The sequence below is a fragment of the Chlorocebus sabaeus genome, chromosome 12, assembly GCF_047675955.1.
Source record: "Chlorocebus sabaeus isolate Y175 chromosome 12, mChlSab1.0.hap1, whole genome shotgun sequence".
Lineage (NCBI taxonomy): Eukaryota > Metazoa > Chordata > Mammalia > Primates > Cercopithecidae > Chlorocebus > Chlorocebus sabaeus.
Genome location: NC_132915.1, coordinates 25391755 through 25408188, shown reverse-complemented (window position 1 = coordinate 25408188; position 16434 = coordinate 25391755). Strand labels below are relative to the sequence as shown.

At 40.2% G+C, this 16434-nt stretch overlaps 1 protein-coding gene across 2 annotated transcripts in view; it reads left to right on the top strand.

Annotated features, from left to right (window-relative positions):
* Window positions 1–16434, top strand: part of GDA (guanine deaminase) — a 111958-nt gene that overhangs the window by 62661 nt on the left and 32863 nt on the right. For both annotated transcript variants that reach the window (XM_007969494.3, XM_007969492.3), the window contains exons 3-5: window positions 946–1117; window positions 9366–9453; window positions 11336–11441. In XM_007969494.3, coding sequence (XP_007967685.1) covers window positions 946–1117; window positions 9366–9453; window positions 11336–11441 — 366 coding nt within the window. The remainder of the gene's footprint in view (window positions 1–945; window positions 1118–9365; window positions 9454–11335; window positions 11442–16434) is intronic.

Sequence of the window (16434 nt, the reverse complement as noted above, 5' to 3'; positions counted from 1 at the left end):
TGCTTATGTGATTGAATATTTACCTAGGATAATGGTGGCAGTAGAGGGTCCCATCTTTTGGCAAATATCTGTTGGGATGAGGTCGGATACTTAATAGAGACTGTGGTGAACTGCATTAGCTCTTTAGAAAAACATTAACTGTCTGTCAGCACCATACTGCCTCGATTCTGTGGGTGCTGCCTCTGAATACTTTCCAGGACTTTCTAATTTTAAGAATTAATAGAAATATGAATATGAATTGGTGGATCATGGTGGCAGCATTAGTGATCACAAGCATCCTGAGCATGGTTGCCACAGCATCGTAACTCCCTCTTCACTTCACCACTTACACCACTGCCCGTTTGTGGTCCATCTCCTGAGATCGCCTGTCCCTAACCAGCTTGCTCTTGCTGCTTCTATTTCAGAACTCAGTTTCTGTAACACATGGGAAAAGACTGGGTTTCTTGTGGTCAGACAAGATCAAGATGACTGCTGAGTCTAAAATTGCAGCCTGTCTGTTTCTCACCTTTAGTCCCCCTTAGTGACTCGTGTGCACATTCCTCAGCATGGCTATAGAAGTTTTAAAGACCTCCTCTTCCATTCTTGCTCTCTGACCTACAGCCACCCGTTGTGAGAACAAAGTCTCAGGATTAAATCAGGGCTCCCCTCCTTTCTTGTGCCACTGCTGCTTTGCCTCTTCTCAATGCTGTTTTTCCTTCCCTCCATCATCACTGGTTAACCCCCCACCAGTTATTCCAACCTAGGAGCTATATCTCTCCTAGCAGAGCTTCATTTTTATGTCCTGACCTCTAAGTAATTGGAGAATTTACAGTTGTCTGATTGCATCACTTATAACCCTACGTGGGGTGAACGGTGAAATCATGCTTAGGAAAAAATGTGATTTAAAAAATACGGAAAATGAAGATAGATATTATTAAACACTTCTCTTCTCATCTTAATTTCCAGCGAGTTCTTCATGCCTGGGCTGGTTGATACACACATCCATGCCTCTCAGTATTCCTTTTCTGGAAGTAACGTAGACCTGCCACTCTTGGAGTGGCTGACCAAGTATACATTTCCTGCAGAACACAGATTCCAGAACATTGACTTTGCGGAAGAAGTATATACCAGAGTTGTCGTAAGTATCTTGTGTGTGAGTATGATATTCTGTTTGGTCATCTATAGGAGTATCAGTTTCCTAGGACAGATATAAATTCTAAAGCATAGGCAGTTAAGCCTAAGATGGGCCACAGATAATTCTTAAGTCTTTTTTTTAACAGTCCAGTGAGTTTGTGACCACTTTACCTACATAGCTAGTCAGTGGCAAGGAGAGAATTTGAATCCAAGTTTCCAAAACCCCAATCTGGTGGGTTTTACGTTACTCTTTTACTTCCTGTGTTTTACTTTACCAAATTTGGGTTTACTGAATATGTGTGGTTCCCTACTCCTGCCAATCCATAATGCTGTTCTGAGGACCATATGGATTCGTTATGTGACCTTTGCAGAGTTATGTGACTCACTTTTTCCCATCTGTAAAAAATAGAGATCATGATAGTACCTATTTCACAGGATTCTCGTGATAATTAAGCAAGTTAATATTTGTAAAATTCTTAGAATAGTGCCTGGCACATGGTAAGAGCTCTATTTGTTTGCTTTAAAAATAGCCAAGGAAATTTAAAATTAAAAATTTAAATTACTGTTAGAAGGGATATTGTGTTACTCTGGGAGCTTTGCAAGGAGGCACTTGGTAATGTGACTTGAGCACTGACACCACTAGAGGGAACTCTGGGGCTAGTACAGTCATTGAACAGCAGCAGTAGTGTGTGCCAGCCATATGTTGAAGGCTCTGAAAGTGTCCTTCCTTCTCCTCTTTCAGGAAAATCAGTTCCTTTCTTTGTACTCCAATCCTATGCCCAGAACCAGAATCCACTCAGGAATCAGAAACAGTTTCTGCAGTAAAGGAGCTAAAGCGGAAATGCTGCCTTATCTGACCATTATATCTTGGGTGTTCAGTGCACTTGGTCTGAACACTCATGGATTTTTGTTGGACCCATTGATTCCTCCTAAGGTGTTCACTAAATGTGGTGGTGGCAGTATTATAAGACTTCCACATCTGCTGACCTAACCATCTTGCCTGTTTTTTTGGTCTTGCATCATTCCAGCCTTAAAGAGTAAAAGCAAGTGCTGACATTTTTTTTTTTTTTTTTTTTTAAAAAACAGAGTCTCACTCTGTCACCCAGGCTGGAATGCAGTGGTATGATCTTGGCTCATTGCAACCTCTGCCGCCCAGGTTCAAGCAATTCTCCTGCCTCAGTCTCCCGAGTAGCTGAGATTACAGGCACCTGCCACCATGCCCGGCTAATTTTTGTATTTTTAGTAGAGATGGGGTTTCACCATATAGGTCAGGCTGGTCTTGAACTCTTGACCTCAAGATTCGCCAGCCTCAGCCTCCGAAAGTGTTGAGATTACAGGCTTGAGCTGCCGCGCCTGGCCAAGCAAGTGCTAGCATTTATACACTTGCCTCACATAATTATAAATTCAGTGCAATTGTGGATCTTACACATTTAGCATGCACCACATGACACTAGAAAAGCTGAGAAGGACTAAAGCTGTGTATAAAGTAGCTGGCGCATTGTGTTAATGAATGGTGTTAACCACACCAAATCTTTATTCTCACAATTTATTTATACCTCACATTGTTCTAAAAGAATGTGAGATAGCTGAAAATTACGTAATATACAACAAAAGAAAATGAGTCATGAAATAAAGGAGAAGAAAACAAGGGGGAGGGAAAAGTAAAATAAAACCAAGTAATCAATGTCTACTGTGGGGGTCCATGCATTTGTTAGTTTGTCATGAATTTGGCTTTACATTTCTAGAACCTGATCCAAAGAGGGAAATCATTATGAAATTTACACTGCTTTTATGATTAAAAAACACATTTGTTAAGTTAAAGCATATCTATGTTTCATACTGAAACTCAAGAAAATTAATATCAATATTCCTTAGTATGGATAGACACTATGCCATCAAAATATATATTGTAAAGATGCTATACTACCAAAAAGTCCAGATAGATCATTCTTTTATGTTTAGAGAGATAGAGTATCAAGGACTATGTATTTTTCGGGCAATACTCCATATAAATTATTTCTGACATCAGAGATTTGTTCAAGTATTTGATGTGAGGCCGAGTATGGTGGTGGTTTAAGTATTTGATGTCAGGCCTGTAATCCTGGCACTTTGGGAGACCAAGGTGGGTGGATCACCGGAGGTCAGGAGTTCAAGACCAGCCTGGCCAACATGGCGAAACCCTGTCTCTACTAAAAATTCAAAAATTAGCTGGGCATGGTGGCATGCACCTGTAAGCTCAGCTACTCAGGAGGCTGAGGCATGAGAATTGCTGGAACCCAGGAGGAGGAGGTTGCAATGAGCCAAGATCAGGCCACTGCACTCCAGCCTGGGTGACAGAGTGAGACTCTTGTCTCAAAATAAATAAAAATAAATAAATAAATAAATAAATAAATTGGAGCGCACATCTCCTATGTTTCTTATGTGTCTAAGAATGAATGAGTGTGGGCCCAGAAACTTTTAAGTTGGAGGCACTGAGGGTATGGCTGATATCTGTTTAAGGGTGTTGAGATGTGTTAACTAGCCGCGTGGCCTACTCAATGGGCTGAACTCAGTGGAATAAACAGGAGTAGCTTTGGGTTTCCTTCCTCCTCCCTTCCTTCTTCCCTTTCTCAGGGGTCTCCCTGTCCGGTCCCTTTACTGTAATTAGGGCAGTTCCTGAACTTTCTAGTGTTTTCGGTTCATTCTAGTTGTTGAAAGGAAAACTTCACACAAATTAAATTTAACAGAGTAAATTCAGCAAAGAACGATTCCAGAATCAGGCAGCTCTCAGAGCCAGGAAAGGTTCAGAGAACTCTGCCCAGCAATGTGGGCAGGCAGCATTTAAGACAGAAAATGGAAGCGATGTACAGCACCAGCTTGATTGTTACACAGCTCTGGGTTTGCCTTATTCAAACTTGTTCTGATCACTTGGCACCTGTGACTGGCAAGAGCTCAGCTGCTGTGACTGGCTGAGACTCAGCTATTTGTTACAAAAGCATATTACTAATTAGGCTTTCAGTGAGTTGATACGCTAAGTTAGGTTGCAGTTCCTTATGAACTCAAAGTTGAGAAGCATGCTCAGGCCAAATTTATTTTACTTTAACACAGTCCAGTTTGAAGCTACAAGGTCTCATTCATTAAAAGCTTCTCCCCACATAAGCCACATACCTCCTGGTTTAGGCCCGACACTGAGGAAGGGGCTTACTGTCAGTGTTTGTGTAGTGCTTCTAAATAGCCCCTGCTTTCCATTTTGATTTCATCTTTAAGATTGTAGAAAAGTGCTTAAAATTTTGAAAATTTTGAAAAATTTAAATTACATGTCTTTTAATTTTGAGTTTTATTTTAGTTTGGTTAGTAAATGTAATGTGTCATTTTTCTTGGGGATAGCTGAGATTTATGACCCAATAAAAGGTTAATTTTTATGATTATTCTGCAATTTTTTAAAAGAAGACCGTGTTTTCTCTGTTGATTTGACTTTTTTCCTATCTTTATGAGATGAAGCTGTTAAAAGTCTTGAACAGTTCCATTATTTTGCTCCATATTCTCCCATAATGGTGAGACAACAGCATTTTCATTCTGTTCCCTTCTTCATTCCTACCCTTTTTGCCATGTCCTATGTTATATCATCTGAGATTTTAGTTCCATTTTTTTTGCCATGTATACTGTATTTAAGAAATATTTAACTTTTAAATTTAATTTTAAAAAATTATCTCAATTTAATTCCAGTTTTTTATTTGTTAACATCTGCACTTAATTTAACAATGAGGGTCGGGCACAGTGGCTCATGCCTGTAATCCCAGCGCTTTGGGAGGCCTAGGTGGGTGGATATTACCTGAGGTCAGGAGTTCAAGACCAGCCTAGCCAACATGGTGAAACCCCGCCTCTACTAAAAATACAAAAATTATCCAGGCATGATGGTGGGTGCCTGTAATTCCAGCTACTCAGGAGGCTGAGGCAGGAGAATCGCTTGAACCCAGGAGGTGGAGGTTGCAGTGAGCCAAGGTGCGCCATTGCACTCCAGCCTGGGTGACAGAGCAAGACTCCGTCTCAATAATAATTATAATTATAATTTAACAATGAACTTTGCTTTTTATTTTGCAACTTGGATCCCTGTCTTCATTCATTTTTGTTGGAATATATCCTCTGATAATTCTTTCCAATCAGGTGGGTGATAAATATTCTAAAACCTAGAATTATCAAAAATGACTTTACTTTTTTTTTGTTTTGACTATTGAACAATGCCTTAGCTGTAGAGAGAATTCTATTTGAAATTATTTATCAGCATCCAATGTGCTGACATCAATCTGATTCCCATTTCTTTCTAGTTAATTTTCTGGCCTTTGGGATTTTTTTCCTTCATTCCTGATATTTTGAAATTATAATTGTTGATCATCTCAATTCATTCTCAGTTTAATTCTTCAGTTCATTCTCTTTAATACATAGTTCTTTCAATAAGAGAATGCCTGTTTTCCTTCTATTTCTAGGAATTCTGTTATTTCTCCTTCTGTCTCTCTCTTTCTGAGTATATTCCTCTCTTCAATATATTCTTTCTTTTGATAATTACTATTAGAAAAATGTTGAAACTTCTGTTCTATTTTCATGTCTCTAAACTTTTCTTTCATACTACATTCTTAGGAAATGGTACGGGCCAATTTTGTAAATCATTAATTCACTCTTACTATTTATAATAACCTGTTCCTCTTTCAAGGATACGACATCCTGTCCTATTCATCGAAGTATGCTATTTTTCGTTCATTTTATGTCTCTTGTTGTTTTAGTAATTCTGCTTCCTCAGGTGTTCATTCAGTAGATATTTACTAAGCACCTCCTAGAACCCATACACTTTTCTAGTTGCTGGAGATTAAATTTGATACCTTTGTCATGGTATTGGCTTTTCACCTGGATTTGTGATGGAGAGTTCATCCTTGTCTGTAACTGACAAGTTCTAAACATCCTCTACTGGTAGCCAGATCTTTTTGTTTTACATGAAAATTGTCTTAATATTTGGAAAAATTGACAGGTTTCCAAATTCTTTTAACTTTTGGGCCTAACCAATGTTGCTGAGTTCTCATTTGCTTTTTTAAAGCAATTGACTGGGCCAGGTGCGGTGGCTCGTGCCTGTAATTCCAACAACTTTGGGAGTCTGAGGGCAAGAGGATCACTTGGGGTCATGAATTCAAGACCAGCCTGGGTAACATAGCAAGGGCTTGTCTTAAAAAAAAAAATAGCTAGGCATGGTGGCATGCATCTGTAGTCCCAGCTACTTGGGAGGCTGAGGTGGAAGGCTCTCTCGAGCCCAAGAATTCAAGGTTACAGTGAGCTGTGGTGTGTGACGACACCACTGCACTCCAGAGCAAGACCCTGTCTCAAGAGACAAAACCTAAAATAACAACAACAACAACAACAAAATGCAACACACTGAATCTTGTTAGAGGCTACTGTCCAAGGTACAGCATGTTCCTTTCTATTATCCTAACTCCAAACTATTTCAATCCTGCAGACACTTGAGCTTTTGATGTCAAGAAAACCCTCTTTTTTCACAAAGGAGGAAACACGGAATGTAAGCAACTTTCTCAAGGTCACATAGCTAAAAACAGGCAAAACATAAGCAAGAGCCACTGTCTGGAGGGTTTTCCTCTGCACTTTAAAAGCTTCTGCTAAAGATATGCCCCAAAGTACTCAATCCACTAGTCCTTTTTCCAAGTGCTCAGACAGGTCAGGCAATATCAGTTCCATTTTCTTTCTTGAGGATCTTCTCACCTCCTCCCATTCTTCTGTTTCTGGTCAGCATTCTCTCTGGCACTGCTGTAATCTTGGTATTCTCTTTGCCTCCTTCCTGTGTTTAATGCCCACTCCCTGGATCCAGGAATTACTTTTCTTTGGATTACTTTTGTGTTTTACTAAAAGACAGTTTCTAAAAACTTCCTAAGAAAGAGTTCATGGAGAGCAACATTTTCAAGTCATTCAGTACTTAATCATATTTCTATGCTGCCTTCACACTTGATTGATAATTTACCGGGGTATAAAATTGTATGTTAAAAAATAACTCCTGGCCGGGCGCGGTGGCTCAAGCCTGTAATCACAGCACTTTGGGAGGCCGAGATGGGCAAATCACGAGGTCAGGAGATCGAGACCATCCTGGCTAACACGGTAAAACCCCGTCTCTACTAAAAAAATACAAAAAACTAGCCGGGCGTGGTGGCGGGCCCCTGTAGTCCCAGCTACTCGAGAGGCTGAGGCAGGAGAATGGCGTAAACCCGGGAGGCGGAGCTTGCAGTGAGCTGCGATCCTGCCACTGCACTCTAGCCTGGGCGACAGAGCGAGACTCCATCTCAAAAAAAAAAACAAAAAAAAAAACAAAAAAAAAAACCCAAAAACTCCTATTGTGACAAACAACTTATATGTACTTGTGGGAAGACCTCCTTTTGAATTGCTAGAACATGAGCATTGCAATTTTTTGCAAGTAGTTAAGTGTCTGTGTGTCACTGTGGCCCTTAGAAAATTTTCTAAAGTACTTAGAAAATAGAAAACTATATAATAGAGTGTTTTCTATTTTCTAAGTACTTTGGTTATTTACTTAGGATTTTTGGTTACAGAATGATATATATGAGTTGAATATGAAGGCATTGTTCTGCTTCCAGCATTGTTAGTGAGAGATCCAATGTCGTTGTGAGGCCTGTCATTTATCTGTGACCAGTTTTATTTTTTCCTGGAGTTTTTAGCACCTTTTCTATACTTACGGACTTAATATCTCAAAATTATATGCCTTACTTTGGGTTCTCTTTTTATTCCCTGTGCTGATAATTCTATTTGGAGATGAGTATTATTTTTCATATTTTTGTTCCTTCCATTTATTAAAAAAAAATTAGATTTCTTATTCTAAACTTTGGACTGCCTAGATTGAGCCTAATTTTCTTATGTTCTTACCTTTGATTTTCATCTTTTCCTTTTCCTGAGCAATTCTCTTATAATTTATCCTATAACCCTCCTACTGGCTTCCACATTTCATTTATAATGTTTTTACTTTTGGAGAGCTTCTGCTCTCTGATTTTCATAGCATTCTGTTCTTGTTTTGTGGGTGCAATAGTGTCTTTTATTTCTTTGAGGATGTGAGTCATAGTTGTTTTCTTTTAACTGAGTTTCCTTCTGACCTTATAGATTATGTTTTCTCTAAGATTTTTTCCAGATTCTTTCTCCCCCTCCTTATCTTTTTGATAATAGATTCCCTCCAATGCCTATCAAACCCTGGACATACATTCATACTGTGATGTTGTAAGGTGCTGATTGGAATATCTGGGTGGAGGTAGCACTTGTTGATGGTAACTTCATTATAGGAGGAGTAGTGAAGGCAGTGAATTTGGGTCCCAAATGTCATTGTGAAGACATCTTTCTTTTAGAACCATTCATTTTCTCTAGAAAAGAATCCTCTAGTTCCCTGCCAGGAGTTGTGGGAGTAGTACATATGGTATTCTGAGGAAAATGACTGAGTGCCCTTGAGGTTGGCCAGATTTTCACTTAAACCTCTGCTTTACCTTCTCTTTTGGGGCTTGTAACCTCTAAATACTATCCAGGTTCTATAAAGAGTAAATCTCTCCTACAAGGAAGAGGTTAAGGGTGGTTGGCTGATTTCAACAAGGTTCCTGCCAGTGTTCAATCATACCCACACAAACTTCCACCCAATCCCCTGCTAAAACCCACACACTTCTCTCCTTCTTTCCAAGTTGCTTCCAGGTTCTTGTCCATGTTTTTTGTCTTCTGAGAAGATGATGAAATATTTTCTCTGCTCATGCCTCTCCTCTCATGTTCTTCTTGTGGGTTAATAACGTTTGTACTCCTTTACTGTTATGTTAGTTGTAATTTGCAAAGGAAAGGAGGTATATGTGATCAACCTTGCAGGTTGAGCTAAAACTCTGGCTGAATATTTTAATTCTGTAGTAGAAGAAAAATCTTATTTATGTACTCCCAGATGCAATAAAATTTGGATATCCTTAAACAATCCTAAGAAAGAAGGAATTCATTAGTATCACATTTTAATGAATTCTGAAGCACAGAACTGTGTGAATCCAGAAAATATCAGAAGTATCAGCTTCTCTTCTAGCTAACTTTTGAGATATAAATACTTTTTGCCATTTACCTAACTACTCTACATCAAGATGGCATACCTTCAAATAAAAACATTTTAAAATTAAAAACTAAAATTCTATTTTCCTCTGGATGTATCATGTGACTTTTCTGAGCCCACGTGATTCATGGTTTTTGTGATTTATTTTTAGAGGAGAACACTAAAGAATGGAACAACCACAGCTTGTTACTTTGGAACACTTCACACTGACTCATCTCTGCTCCTTGCTGAAATTACAGGTGAGCAAATGAAAGCATGATTTATGGGCACATCAAGCAAAGACAGCCAGACCATTGTGGCAAACAACTTACATGTCCTTGTGGGCAGATCTGCCTTTTAATTGCTAGAACATGAGCATTACATTCTTTTGCAAGTAATTAAGTGTCTGTGTGTCACTGTGGCCCTTAGAAAATTTTCTGAAGTACTTAGAAAATAGAAAACTGTATCATAGAGTGTGTTCTATTTTCTAAGTACTCTGATTATTTACTTACAATTTTTGGTTATGGAATGATATATGAGTCTGAATTTTGTGTATTAATTTAGGGTTTCTTAGGGAAACTTTACTAATTCTAGCTGTGGTAATAGTTTCTTGCATCAGCAGATACGTGGTGGCTGTTGGTAGAGCTGTTGACTAGAGTCAGGGCACTGTGCTAGATGCTGGGAACACAATGAGATAAAAAATAGTCTCTGCCCTTGAGGAGCCAGACAGAATACCTACACACATTGATTACTAACCTTAGTAACCTCTATGTTGCTGTTACTAGACATCTAGTGTTGTGCAAAGCACTCTATAAGGATTAGTTCAGCAGCAAACAGCCTTCTGAGGTGGTTACTGGTGTCCTCATGTTACAGATGGTTAGACTGACGCTCAGAGAGGGTCAGTAACATGCCCAGGGTTGCACAGCTAGTAAGAAGAGCTGATTCTGGATTTAGGCTGATGAGTCCAAAACTTGCAACCAGCACAGTGCCTGGCACATAGCAGATGCTCAGTAAATATTGTTGGCTGATACACTGATGCCACTGTTTGCTTATGCAAAAGACCTAATGGGTGACTCTGAAAATAGATACTACAGTTTTCAGAGAAGGCAAAGAAAACCCAGAACTAGGACATCTAGGAAGACTTTATGAAAGGGGCCTTTAAACTGGGCTTTGATGTAAAGACAACATGAGGAGAGGACAGACTGTCTTCCGGGTAGGGGAAATGACGTGGACACAGGTATGGGAACAGGAGTGTCAATAGTGGATGCAGGGACCACAGTAGTTTAATGGGAGGAGTGGATTCATCGCCTGGGGGCGGTGGGAGAAGAAGGTAGGCGGATGGGAGGGCTCAGATTGTGGAAGAGCTCAAATACGCACCAAAGACCCAAAACAGGTTCTGAGTCTAGGTGTGAGTGATATGATGAAAGTGGTATTTTAAGGAAGATTAATCTAATGGCCAGTTATTAAAATGAATTACAGGGTAAGGAGAGAGGCAGAAAGGTTTTTGAAAATCTCTTTATGACAGAGATGGAGACACTGTAAAAACAATTACCATTGTCCCATATAGCCTCAACTTTCTTGCTGTAATCCCAGCACTTTGGGAGGCCAAGGTGGGTGGATCATGAGGTCAGGAGATTGAACCATCCTGGCCAACATGGTGAAACCCTGTCTCTACTAAAAATAAAAAAAATTAGCTGGGCGTGATGGTGCATGCCTATAATCCCAGCTACTCAGGAGGCTGAGGCAGGAGAACGGCTTGAACCAGGGAGTTGGAGGTTGCAGTGAGCTGAGATGGCGCCACTGCACTCCAGCCTGATGACAGAGCGAGTGAGACTCCGTCTCAAAAACAAAACAAACAAACAAATAAAACAAACAAAAAAACCCTACCTGACTGCCTGAGAATGGGGATGGGGAAGGTAATGGGTTAAAGTGATGAATAGAAAAACTTTTACTGTTTACTGAATATAGTGGGGAGTTTGTGGTGGTTATTGTTCTTAAGTGGTGTGATGGTGGATGATCTTTTACATTTTCATTCATGTTTTCCATAATGATTTTGATTTAAAATGGATTGTTAAAAGCTTAGAAAAAGTACTGTTTCAGAAACAAACATGCCTTCATATTCTTTTTGTGTATGCTTCACAGATAAATTTGGACAGCGGGCATTTGTGGGCAAAGTTTGCATGGATTTGAATGATCCTTTTCCAGAATACAAGGAGACCACTGAGGAATCGATCAAGGAAACCGAGAGGTAAAAAGCCTATTTGTCTTCATTTGTCTTACAGGTTAGTTCTTGTGCTGCACTGATGGAGTTATAGATGGAAAAAGGAAACAGGGTACTGTTATCACCCATTTGGGATGTGCACATACTCAGAATGCTTTGTTTAATGCAATGAGTCAGCTAGTCTATGGTGAATTTGATCAAACACTTGATAATCATTAATGATTTACAAAGAACTTTCCTTTATAGTGCCACACTTGATCCTCATAGAAATCTCCATGAAGCATCTGTCTTTTATGATAAGAAAACTGAGTCTGACATAGGCTAAGAGGCTTGCCCACAGTCATACAGCTTTTAAGTAGTGGAGCCAGAATTCAAAACCAGGGCCTAGACTCTAAATTCAAATTTTTCTTTTCTTTTCTTTTTTTTTTTTTTTTTCGAGACAGAGTCTTACTCTGTCACCCAGGCTGGAGTGCAGTGGCGCGATCTCAGCTCACTGAAACCTCCACCTCCTGTGTTCAAGAGATTCTCCTGCCTTGGCCTCCCGAGTGGCTGGGACTATAGGCGTGCACCATCACACCCAACTAATTTTTGTATTTTTAGTAGAGATGGGATTTCACCAGGTTGGCCAGGCTGGTCTTGAACTCCTGACCTCAGGTGATCCACCCGCCTCAGCCACCCAAAGTGCTGGGATTACAGGTGTGAGCCACCACGCCCGGCTCAAAATTCTATCATGATATAGATCTCACCCCATATTCAATGTAAATAAAGAGAATAAAAGAGAAATAGAGGGTATGCAAGAATACTTGCTATAGCATATATTAATTTAAAAACGATGATGGAAGTGAAGAATTATTTATGAATTAAAATATTATACAAGAAGTTAGGAAAAATGAGTTATATTTACAGGTTAATGAGACTTTCACTACAAAAGGATTTTTTAAAAAGATACCAAAGTGATACATGTTTCCATGGTACAGAACTTAAAGAAGCACAAAAAGGTACAAATAACTTTTTTTTTTTTTAATGAAATCACCAAAAGTTACCATAATTGGGTATCTTGTATTGTTTTCTCAAGGTGGTATATGGTACATGCATCCTTCACTACTATTTCGTCCTACCTTGGGAACAGGAAAGTTGTTCTGGATGTATGCTGGAATGGCCATAATATGCTAATGTAGGGAGCTAGAATATCCCCTCTCCACAAAGGTGACCTGAAAGAACATCTCTGCAAACTGAAGCGCAGGCATACAGAAGGGAAGGTGTGGTTCCTTTTTCTGCTTTGGTTCCACATCTGTGCTCACAGGGAGTAGGGCCTCACTCTACTGCCTGTAATAAAGGCTCTGAGGATGTTCTGTGGTGACACAGGCTACACAGAGACCATGGGAGGGAACAAGGCCCACTCTGCTGCTGCTGGCCATTGAGCTGGATTCCCAGAGGTCGTGGACAGCCTACTTTGGGAAGATTTCCACCTCAAAGAACAGGGTACCATATGCAGATAGACTCATAAAAGGTAAAGATGTGGAAGGGAAATGAAAACATGTTTCCACATAAAGACTTGCAGGTAAATGTTCGTAGTGTCATTATTTATAGAAGACAAATGTGGAGCAGGTTCACTGAATACAGGTGTCAGTCTCAGGGGAGGACTCCAAACACCTCACCAATACTGCACACCACTTGCATGAGTCCAGTGAGGCAGCACACTTATATAACAAGTTAAGTAGAGCAAGTTTATTATGCACAGATAGATAGCAAGGGACAATAGAAGCTTAGGTGAACTGATCCTCCACGGCTCAGGAAAGTTGCCCAGGAGTCTCATATGTGCATGCCCCACGTCACATCATAGCTGAGGGACCCTGCGAGCATGCTCTCTCTACCTGTGGTTTTATACCCAGATGAAACTGGACTCACTGAGCTAAAACATTGCAAAACATCCTGTTCTAGGAGGAATGGGAACAGAGCCCAGGCTGTTCTGACCAGTTTCTCCATATCTCAGGGTGGTTGTATTTCCAGCACATTCTGCAGTTATTCTGATAACTACAAGTAAGAAAAGGGGAAAAGCTGGGTCACCAAAGCCATATGGGAACTAGTCTTGCACCAAATAGTGGAAACAACCAATTTTTTTTTTTTTTTTTTTTTTTTTTTTTTTTTTTTTGAGACAGAGTCTCGCTCTGTCCCCCAGGCTGGAGTGCAGTGGCGCGATCTCGGCTCACTGCAAACTCCGCCTCCCGGGTTCTTGCCGTTCTTCTGCCTCAGCCTCCCGAGTAGCTGGGACTACAGGCGCCCGCCACCACACCCAGCTAATTTTTTTGTATTTTTAGTAGAAACAGGCTTTCACCATGTTAGCCAGGATGGTCTCGGTCTCCTGACCTCGTGATCCGCCACCTCAGTCTCCCAAAGTGCTGGGATTACAGGCGTGAGCCACTGCACCCAGCCAACAACCAACATGTTTATAACTGGTGAATGGATAAACAAAACGTTGTATACAATGGAGTAATATTCAGCCATAAAAAGGAATGAAGTACTGATGCATACTACAACATGGGTGATTTTTAAAAACACTGTGCTAAGACAAAGAAACCAAACACAAAAGGCCACATATTACATGATTCCATTTATATGAAATATATAGAAAATGCAAATTCATAGAGACAGAACACCAGCGATTGCCTGAGGCTGGAAGTAGAAATAACTATTAACTAAATGAGCCCAAGGAATCTAACTGGGGTATGAGAATGTTCAAAAACTTGATTATGATGGTGGTTGTAAAACCCAATAAATCTACTAAACATCATGCATCTGTGCACTTAAAACAGGTGAATTTTATGGTATGTAAATTATACTTCAATAGAAATAGTTTTTAAAAATAGGAGTATGTGGGTGAGATTGTGTTCATGTACATTTGTGTTTTCTAGTTCACATCCACTTTACAGAAGAGTTGAGTAGAAAGTGATTAGGTTTTTTAAAAAGAAGATTTTGTACAGAATAAATAGCTGTGAGCATATCTGCAGAGACTCCAGCTGTCTGTGCTTTTCTCCTGTGGTACAGTAGTGCTTCTCTTGATGCTTCTAGTATTCTTCCCCTCACTTTTCTCCCTTAATCATGCATCATTGAAGCCAAAACCAAAAAGGCCTGAGAAACTCAAGATGTATTAACACACTCCGTCGAATTAAAGTTGAAAGATCAATTAATGCACTGAGGCATTCTTCTCATTTGCCAAGGTCTGTGTATGGGTTTGTCCAACTTGCATATCAGTATTATTTTTGTGTAACAAATTATATTTAAAGCCTCCAGGAACTTGCTATAGGAGTCTCAGGGTAAATCCTCTTGTAAAATGAAGTAAATAATTTACCTTCTCCCTACCCTTTATTATAGATCAGGGTTTCTCCTGTAGATTGGATTTGCTTTTAAGTACATATGGCCTGCTCATTAAATTACTTTTGGTTATTGGTCATACTATGGCTTGAGATTATGAATTTTCATTATGTTCTTTTTCATATAACATCAGGAGATTCTACTGACCATATAAATACTTTTCTTATATTTAAAAATGGCTTTTCTGTAGTACCTTAAGGATTTGGCAAGAAATTGTATCGTATTCTTTTTTTTTTTTTTTCCAAGATGGAGTCTCCTGTCGCCCAGGCTGGAGTGCAGTGGCACAGACTCTGCTCACTGCAGCCTTCCCCTCCCGGGTTCAAATGATTATCATGCCTCAGCCTCCCTAGCAGCTGGGATTACAGGCCCCTGCCACCATGCCTGGTTAATTTGTATGTTTTTAGTAGAGATGAGGTTTTGCTACATTGGCCAGGCTGGCCTCGAACTCCTGACCTCAAGTGAGCCGCCTGCCTCAGCCTCCCAAAGTGCTGAGGTTATAGGCGTGAGCCACTGCACCTGGTCAAAATGTAATTTTATTCTGTTCAACATCTAAGAGATACAGAAGAAAATGCTTTAGATATAAATCTTTCCCAAGACCAAACGTATTCTGATGCAAGTTTTAGAAGTTCAGCTTTCTTCTATTCCCCAGACCTCTTTCCCCTTAAAAGTGTCCTCTGAAAAGGGAGCCGACGGGCTGCTTATATGCTCACAGAGAGGAAGAGGTACCCGCCTTCCTTTAGCATTGGCCTAGCCCAGCTCATCTATTAATCCATTTTTGTGGTGATAGTAAACCTTAATTCTCATTTTGTTCTGAAACAAAGAAATGCCGGAAGGCAGAAAACTGCAGCTGCCTAGCCAGGGCAGAAGGAGCCATTTCAATGTCTTTACAGTTGCCACCATCCCTGCAGGCATAAACTGGTGGGATCACTACCATCCCATTCCCCACGCACCTCACAACCACCTCTCGACTATTCCTTCTGCATTACTCCAATGTTCATCCCCAAGAGAACTCTGCCCTTGGAAATAAATGGTATTATTGTGGGAACAAGTAGCTTCCACTTTAGGAGAATTTGAAGTAAAGAGCTTCATGGCTTCTGAAAGCCTCCAGGTGCATAGGACTTCATGACTCCCATAGAACACAATATATTGCAACATTTCTCCAAACAGAGCTTGAGCTAGTAGAACAGCTTGAGTGCTGTGGGAATATTTGAGAACAGCCCAACTGATGCTAGATGATAAGATTACATTTCCCTGTGATTTTGCACTCCATCTCTGGCTGCAAGTAAAAAAGCAGAGTAATTACTACTTGTTAATCTTTAATTAGTGGTGGTGGAACATGTGCAGCATTAGAAATGTTTGCATGAAAATCAGGATATGTAAGAATCATGTTTTTACCTTTTTAAGATGTTTATTTGAAAATGGCTGGTTGCGGTGGCTCATGCCTGTAATCCCAGCACTTTGGGAGACCGAGGCAGGCGGATCACAAGGTCAGGAGATCGAGACCATCCTGGCTAACATGGTGAAACCCCGTCTCTACTAAAAATACAAAAAATTAGCCGGGCGTGGTGGCGGGCGCCTGTAGTCCCACTACTCGGGAGGCTGAGGCAAGAGAATAGTGTGAACCCGGGAGGCAGAGCTTGAAGTGAGC